We start from the raw sequence: 8,034 nt of genomic DNA, 5'->3' as shown, positions 1-8,034 counted from the left end.
ACTGTTGATTGAAAAGTGACTAGTGCATTCGCATTGTTGCTTCGCAGTCGTATGATGAGTTCTGTATTTATAAGCTAATCGATCGTATGATATTCGCGTTGTTCTATTCAAGTTACTTCCATTCTTTGGCATATTGTTTAAGTCATCTCAAACACATGCCAAGTCTTTCTTCTGGACGATTTCTGGATGTTCAGATGGTTTAACAAAAACGGATCTTTATGAAATATGTATATGTTTAATCGTCCACTTCGTAATTGAAAAGCATGACATTCTGTTTGTTTTAAATTATGTCGTTATTTTGGTTTGTAATCCGTTACATCTTTTGGAATATCGATGCTTAAGTCGGCAATCACATACGCAGTAGCAGCCCACAACGCAGTACTTCTATCCAAATCATCAGGATCCTCCAACTCCATCGTATCGCCCTCAGAGTGATGGTACCTATTGAACAGGGTAAATGCATTTTTGCTTTATGATTTTATGGTATGTTAAACTACAGCCTTACCAAAAGTAATTTTCGTTTTTATTTCGCAAGGAAACACCTGGAAACCCTCTTCTTTCCCAGTTTCCAATATCTGATCCAACAGTTCCTTCGGTATATGTGAAATCGTTGAAGCCAGGCATCAATCTAGAGTAAGTGATCAGTCATTTATAACGATCCAATATACCTTTTCAAGCCTAATCAATAGAAACATACTTAGCAATTTCAGCAAAAATACACTGGGCATCACTGTTGCCGGAGAAATCCAGACCAGTGGGTTTAAATGTTCCAGAATCTGACTCGAAGAACACGTTAAACTCGTCCTTCTCATCCTCGGAATGCTGTTTCTCATACTCATCGGCACCTTCTAACCCTGTCTCTTCCGCCGTCCAATAAATGGCTCGAATAGTGCGCCGTGGCCTTAGTCCCATCGCTTTCAGGAATGTCACGGCTTTCCACGAAATAAACACGCCACCAGCATCGTCCATCGCGCCAGTCCCAACGTCCCAGCTGTCCATGTGACCGGATACGACCACTACGGAGGTGTTCTTGAAGGTATGGCCCTCTAGCTCGCCAATCGTGTTTCGCGATATCGTTGGATCGAGATTCATGGCATCCATTTTCAGATGAATTACCATCTTATCTCCTCTTCGGTACTTGCGCAAGAGCAACATGGCATCTTCCACCGTTATAGCTGCAGCAGGAATACGGCGCACTTCTGGATCATATGAAAGCGTTCCAGTGTGAGGCGTTCCAATAGAGAAAGGAGCCATTGATCGTACCAGCACGGCTGCAGCGCCTTTCTTTGCTGCTACTGATGCTGATTCAGATCGATATTGAACCGTTGCACCGTACCCTGCCCATGCGGGAACAAAAACTACAATTTTTCCCTCCACTTGGTCTGCGGTGAAGTTTTCAAACTCTTCAAACGATTCCACCGCGATCACTTCTGCGCGGATGCCTTCTGGTGCAGTTCCAACCGATTTTCCAAGTCCCAGCATGGGTAAATTCTTCTGGAATGGTTCTACCAGCTCTGCCCATTCACGGCCGCGTTGCCAGTGTGATACGATGGCTTCCTCGGTATGAACATTGTCGAGTCCTTCAGCGATCATTTCTTGCACTGCGAAGTCGATCGCATCCTCCAGTTGCTTCGATCCAGTGAGCCGTGGTCCAAACCGATCCGTAAACTCCAGCAAACTCTGCCAAGTCTTGCCCGCATACTCACCAGAAACGATGTGCTGGAAGATCGAATCCACTACCGGTTGATATTGTGCGATTTCTTCCCGAAGTCCAGGAGGAAGTTCACATTCGTTCGAATCTGCTGTTACGAGATTGATTGAGACGAGTATTGCGCAAAGCGCGCCGAAAAATGCCAACCGCTCTCGAAGCATGATGGTTAACGAATGAGCGAGTGCGTCTGAACGATTGACCTACTTCACTGCCCTTTCTGGCGGGGAGTACAGTTGCCAAATAGACGTAGAAAGGTGATTGTATCACTACGAATTCAAAGCATAACCTCGAGGTGAGTAAAATTAGATCTGATACGACTGTTCCATCGGTTGCGTTCCTGGACTTGTTTCCGTGTATTTGTGACTGTTCAAAGCTGATATTTCTTTTCGTTTCCTTAGCCTCTGAAGAACCTGAACAAAGGCGACAAGGTATATGATAAAATAAAATCCATCACGAAAGATAACACCAAATTTGAATGCTTTTGAAATGTTATGTTTAATCTATGAATCTTCACTATCGATTCGCACTTCAATCAAATTGGTATTTTGATAACGTTGATTATTGCAGGGTTCTGTGCTTTTGTTACTATTAATTCAATGTTATGGTCATTTTAAGATAGGGAAATTAAATTGCAGGAAACGATTCGCTACTTCACCTTGTTCATCTTGCCCCGCTTTACCGTAGTTTTCATTTTAAGCCGCTTAAGACCTAGTTTCGATTCTTTGTGGACAAATTTACTTTCGCGTTGTCGGCGTTTTTTGTACAATTGGCGAATGTTTTGCACATCAGTCTCGGTCAATCCGACTACCGCTTCCTTGGCTGATTTTAAACTACCGTCCGTATTAGGAACGTATCCTAGAAATTCTCGGCCAGCTGTGAAGTCATAGAAAATCAAAATTATTAGTAGCATATTAAAGTGTCTTAAAACTCAAAAGCCGCATAAAACTTACCATCGAGACGTGAATCATTTGGAAGGAAGAAAAAGAAATCCTTCCATATTCCCTGCTTCGTGTAATATCCTGACCCAGTTTTGTGTGCTTTGTTCTTTTTCAGTTTATCTTTTCCTTTCCCTTCCTTTTCACCATCGGCTTTAGTTTCGTGTTTCTTCTGTTTTTTGCGACTCTGTTCATCCTCACTATCGGAAGATTCATACCGGAACTTGGCATCACTTTTCAGAGGCTTATCATACAGCGTTTCATCTTCGTGCATCTTGCTATCGCTGGTATCGTTCGCTGTTCCAAACATTGAAAGCAAACTAAAGCCCTGCGATTGGCCGCGGGACGATATCGTGAAGCTATCCGACACATTGTAAAACTTTTGCTCAGAAACTTTAAAATCTTCCTCCCGCCGTTCTGCCTTTTTCCGGTCGGATGCTTTCACCGGTGGTTCGTGTGTTTCATTTTGGTCCAATTCTTTTTGCTGCGTAGGATCGAACCGTTGCATTTGCACGTTGTTTTTGCTATAAATACAAATAGTCACTAGTTAAGCATATGGCGGTAAAGAGCGCCCGTTTTACCAACACTCACCTTTCAACTCGATTTTCCGCAATGATCGGTTTGCCTACCACATTGGAAAGAATCTCCAGTTGCTTTTTTCTTTCCTTGTCCTTTGCCTTCGATTGTGGCGTTTGCACTTCGGCAGGTTTACCAGCATCGTCATCAAATCGTGCATCCAAACGGAAACGATTGTCCGCCTGATAGGTGGTTTGCATTTCGTACAACTTTTGGCCCTCCTCTCCAAGCATCTGCTTGCGCAAGGTGAAATTAGCCTTAAATCCATCGTCGTCCTCATCTTCCGGCCCATCAAACAGCGACAATTTCTGCTGGCCCGGTGCGTCATCTTCATCGTCAAACGTGATCTTTTTCTTGCTGTTTGCCGTTGCACCGGCAAGAGCACTTTTGATGGCAAGCTGTTGCTGCTCGTACGCTGACTTCAAATTGTTCAGGCCTTGCTTTCGTTTTTCATCTGCTATGCGAGCTTTTTCGCCAAGTTTCTTATCCTCCGTTCGTTTCTGGTGCGGCTTTGTGCGATCAATCACTTCCGTCACCTTCCCGGTAATGGGAACGATTTTCAGTTTTCCATGCTCAATGTACGTTTCTTGGTTCCATTTTTTCACAATTTCATCTTCTTGCTTTGGTGCCTGGGATCTGCGTGTGGGTGCAGTTTGCGGAATAGATGGCTTCTCTTCTTCGCTTTCCGATTCTGAGCTCTCAGAGGAGCTGCTATCATCATCCTTGCCTAGTGTCGGTAATGTGGGTAATGTGGGTAATGTAGGAAGGCTGGCTACGGGTTCTTTTGCAACTTTTTCCTCCACAGGTTTAGTGTATGGATCTAACAGCGAGCTATTCTTCTTCTGTGCCTCGGCCTCCTCTCTTTCACGCTTTAACTTCTCTAGGAAAGATTCCTTCGCTCTGGACACGTTCAAGTACGCTCCTTTGTATTGTTGTTGTTTAAACTCCTTGATGCCTGTAGAACGAAAATAATGAACGATTATTCAATCAGCAGCCATGGTGTACGGTTAATCAGCTTTACTTACATTGCGGCACGATATGGTCCTCCGTCTGGAGGGTCACAAAACCGAACGTATCAACCGAATCATTCAATGGGTTTGTTTTCGTTTTAATCTCTATCGCTTCCACATTGCCATATGCACTGAATTCTTGCCTCAGCTCTTGCTCACTCGTTCCCGCAGGAATGTTGCCGATAAAAAGGCGATGCGATTTTAAAATCATTTTCGTTGCCGGCGCTTCTCCAAAACGAGGCGACTGTATTTGTTTTGAAAGCACACGTGCAGTTTGGCAATTCCTCTTCTGACAGCTGCTGAGAACGATCAAGGTTGATATAGGTAAGATGGGACAGTGTGTTGATTATTGTTGTTCTAAAAACAAAATACCAAAACTTAAATAAACTTTTAATCGTTTGTTTTGTTTTTGTTTTTTACTTATATTTGTTAATTTTGTTAAAGAAATCAGTCTTCAATGAGTTCTATTATTGGACAAAAATCAAGTAAATTCTCTCTTTCGAGGCAGCATTTCGTCAATAGGATACATGTACCCAGTACTTCATTTTAGTACAAGCTTTGCTGCGTTCAACGTTCCAGAGAATCTCCAGAAACAATGGGCAGGCTAGATTTTTTTTTGTGAATTTCTGCATGTACAATTTATAAAAAAGTAGAAAGTGATAAAAAGTGTCTCTTTGTTATTTTCAATGGTTCTTAGAAAGCAAAGCTACTGGCAGCTTCAGCTGCTTGAAAAAACAGCTTGCATTTTTTACGACATCACACCTTCTCCAGTGATGTTCTGGTTGTGTTTGATCCGATCGTAAATGGAAATTGAAGCCAATTTTAGTGAATATCATAAAACTACAAGCCGACAGTTTTACTATTGTTAGGATCAGTTTTGAACACCTTTGCGGCAAACCGAGAGCACTATAAAAGCAACTGAAATGCCTGATATGTAAGTAGTTTTACGATTCCCGCCAGATTTGCTCTAAAATGCGAAAAATGTTCCGTTGATTTAATTGTTTATTCTTTAGCAACTCGTTAGCTATTAAGGATTTGTCTTTTCATCAACAATTCTGGTTTACCTTCACCGATGACTTTGTTGTTGACCATGGCAAAAAGACACATTTGTTCGGGGCAGTGTGCGTGTGTGTGGTTAGTTATTTCCATTTGCCGGTGCATCACTGTAGCTCGATTTCCCTATGCTTTGCTTTCGTTCGGCCTGTCTCTTCAGTTTGACGAAGGTCCTTGGGTCCCGATTACCTGCATTCAACGCGGTACAGGCAACGTGCCCACAGCAGTGACTTTAGCAGGCAGTAGGCAAAAAAGGATATCCATGGACACCCGTGACACCTTCGGAACCTTTTGTCGCATGGTTCATCATAGCCAAAACAATGATCAATGCACGGTACGGCCCCGGCCGACCCGGTCCCGGTCCCGGTCCCGTCCTTCGCTGAAGTGGGTGCAGGATTGTTTGTAACGGTCGGAGATCTTTGTTTGCGATTTTACTATTTCATCGGAAAGTACTTGAAGCTCCCGGGGGCCACGGTTTTTGCAGAAGGCACTCCAGCATCACTCCAGGGAGCGAATGTATTTTTTGCCCATTTGTTTTGAGGCAAATTTGTAGATGCTTCGCTGTCGGTGTTCGTTATCGGATTAGTCAGCAGAGGTGGTAGAGTGGTAGAGGGTTGTACAAATGTTTATCTGATGCCTCCGTTGGTGATCAACGGGTTCGTTGTCGAGGGTACAACACAACCACCAACGATCACCCGAGAAAGAATCTTCCTTTTGTGGATGTACGTAGAATAATAATAAAAAAATCGTATAAAATTGTTCGATTAAGTGTTCAATAATAGCTTTCTATAGGATACACGAAGGATAACGTCCCAAAATGAGCATACAGGCACACACCGTTCGCCTAAGGATGTTTTCTCTCATGACCGTCATTGTTGGCCGTCCGCTGTTGGTTTGTGATATATGCGACCCGAACCTATAGAATCTAAGAAATGTGAAATGAAAAATGAGCAGACCCTACGGTTTCGGCTGCAGACCTTCTGGCCCCGGCCATGCACAATACCCCAGTTTCGATGCGATCCTTCCCAATCCCGGGGTCCTTTAGAGATCTGTTTTGTGTTGTTTTCATACTCGATCCACTCCATTTCTCGTTCATTTCAGTTTAGGTTGGCTTTTGTAAAATGGAAGAAAAAATACGGGCTACCATCACCAGCACAATGGAAAATACGCTCCGAAGTGATCCTTCAGCGTGCAGCGTGTTATTCCCGCGTTACGGGTTGCATTCAATTCGAATGAAAGATGTTTTAAAAGTCTATTAAGCAGCACAAAGCTTTCTTCGATTCGATTGTGTTTGGGATACATAGACGGTACGGCAAGGGATCGACGGTACGGCTTGCCATCGCTCCGTCTGTCGACTGTTTTTTGGGTAGACCTCATGGGGAGCAAACAGACACACGGAGGTGGTGTGCGTACGAGTGCAGTGCAACAGCGTGCACTGGAACTGTTTCTTCATCATAAGCCACTTTACGACCATTGATGGGTGAAGGACTTTGCTTCCTGCTGCTCATACACTTCCAATACCTCCCGCGCGCAGTGCCAGGGATGAAATTGTTACTCTATGGCCAAAGAAAGACAGAGAGCGGGGAACACAAGAATAAGCAACACCTTAACGGCAAATATGGTGCATGTCTTTCTCACACATGAAACAATCTTCAGTCCCCATAAGCTCGGCACAAATCTTCCTTTCGCTTCGAACGACGGTGATGATGACGACGACGACGGACACCTCGAAATTGACAAGCGGGCGTTTAATGAAGTGACAGTCAATTATTTTTCCCGTTTTTCCTTCCCAAATAGCCCAAACAACGAACCCAGGAACGAACCGACGTGCGACAGAGCGCAGAATTCATTTCCAAAATCCCCAACGGACCGGCCGCTACCCCGTATAATATTGTTGACGCGTTGTTTCGTGGCAAAGTTTTTCCCTGCCACCACCAAATGATGTTATCTTTGGTGATGTATATGCTTTCTTTCCACGACGATGCTGTTCGAAGGTTTATGCCTGTGCCTTCTCTCCGTATACGGGTGCGCATTTCCCCAGTGAGGTATTGGTCCCCTTTTTTTTGGGTAGCAGGGTAGGGATGATAATGATGTCTTCATCACACGATCTGACAGCTTTGCAAGATGTAGGAAAAATCATTTTTGTCAGTCAAATCCATTGTTCGTTACTGGACACACAAAGAAAAGAAACTATTGGCACGGCATGGTCACTGCGTAATTGCGTAAAGAAGAGATGCGCAAAGTTTGTTATTCAAATTAAGATCGTATTCCCGTTCCTAATGATGTCTGCTAAACATACGGTGGGACGTTTCTAGGAATCACGATTACGGATGGACATGCGGGAGTCATAGGCAGACAGCAGGAGTGTCCTTCCTACACGTCCTTGCAGGACTAATTCCGTGTGACAATCCGTGTGTGTTACAATACGATCTCGCTATGATCGCTCTTTGCTTCATTTTTTCTCCAACATCTGCTTTTTGTTTGACACGGTTTCGGCCCGATCAGGCGGTCGGGAAGGACCCGTTCACATGTTCGCTCTTCAAGGGAAAACATTAACCTATTAACTGCGTACTGCGTACCGCGGCATCGAAGGTTACAGGCGACCGACTCGGCATGGTGGGAACCAGCATCTCGAGAAAGAGATGGGATCCAGTGGACAAGCGGCTGCTAGTCGTGCTAGTTACGCCGCATTGATTTAATTTACGACAATATGCAGATGTTTTTTTCTTCTTCTCGGGGTTCTTTTTTC

The 8,034-nt window shown here is 44.1% G+C and overlaps 2 protein-coding genes across 2 annotated transcripts; both read right to left on the bottom strand.

The window, feature by feature from the left end:
* Positions 1-215: 215 nt before the first annotated feature.
* Positions 216-1,974, bottom strand: LOC121601292 (carboxypeptidase Q-like). Its single transcript, XM_041930131.1, has 3 exons — positions 698-1,974; positions 506-628; positions 216-441 (listed from the first exon to the last, which is right to left on the bottom strand). The coding sequence occupies exons 1-3, from the start codon at positions 1,870-1,872 to the stop codon at positions 294-296; spliced, it is 1,446 nt and encodes a 481-aa protein (XP_041786065.1). The 5' UTR covers positions 1,873-1,974; the 3' UTR covers positions 216-293.
* Positions 1,975-2,045: 71 nt separating this feature from the next.
* On the bottom strand, positions 2,046-4,510 carry LOC121601272 (probable RNA-binding protein CG14230). Its single transcript, XM_041930105.1, has 4 exons — positions 4,248-4,510; positions 3,238-4,177; positions 2,662-3,170; positions 2,046-2,584 (listed from the first exon to the last, which is right to left on the bottom strand). The coding sequence occupies exons 1-4, from the start codon at positions 4,441-4,443 to the stop codon at positions 2,358-2,360; spliced, it is 1,872 nt and encodes a 623-aa protein (XP_041786039.1). The 5' UTR covers positions 4,444-4,510; the 3' UTR covers positions 2,046-2,357.
* Between the last annotated feature and the right edge of the window lie 3,524 nt (positions 4,511-8,034).

The sequence above is a fragment of the Anopheles merus genome, chromosome 2R (assembly GCF_017562075.2).
Source record: "Anopheles merus strain MAF chromosome 2R, AmerM5.1, whole genome shotgun sequence".
Classification (NCBI taxonomy): domain Eukaryota; kingdom Metazoa; phylum Arthropoda; class Insecta; order Diptera; family Culicidae; genus Anopheles; species Anopheles merus.
Note: the sequence above shows the minus strand (reverse complement) of the source record. Positions and strands in the feature narration are given on the sequence as shown.

Bases quoted from the DNA above. Each gene is read 5' to 3' on its own strand.
- LOC121601292 (XM_041930131.1), bottom strand. From the start codon at position 1,872: ATGCTTCGAGAGCGGTTGGCATTTTTCGGCGCGCTTTGCGCAATACTC. The intron at 629-697 runs GTATGTTTCTAT...CACTTACTCTAG, and splicing joins ATTTTTGCTGAAATTGCTAA to ATTGATGCCTGGCTTCAACG. The intron at 442-505 runs GTAAGGCTGTAG...CCTGTTCAATAG, and splicing joins AAAAACGAAAATTACTTTTG to GTACCATCACTCTGAGGGCG.
- LOC121601272 (XM_041930105.1), bottom strand. From the start codon at position 4,443: ATGATTTTAAAATCGCATCGCCTTTTTATCGGCAACATTCCTGCGGGA. The intron at 3,171-3,237 runs GTGAGTGTTGGT...TTGTATTTATAG, and splicing joins GCGGAAAATCGAGTTGAAAG to CAAAAACAACGTGCAAATGC. The intron at 2,585-2,661 runs GTAAGTTTTATG...ATGACTTCACAG, and splicing joins AAATGATTCACGTCTCGATG to CTGGCCGAGAATTTCTAGGA.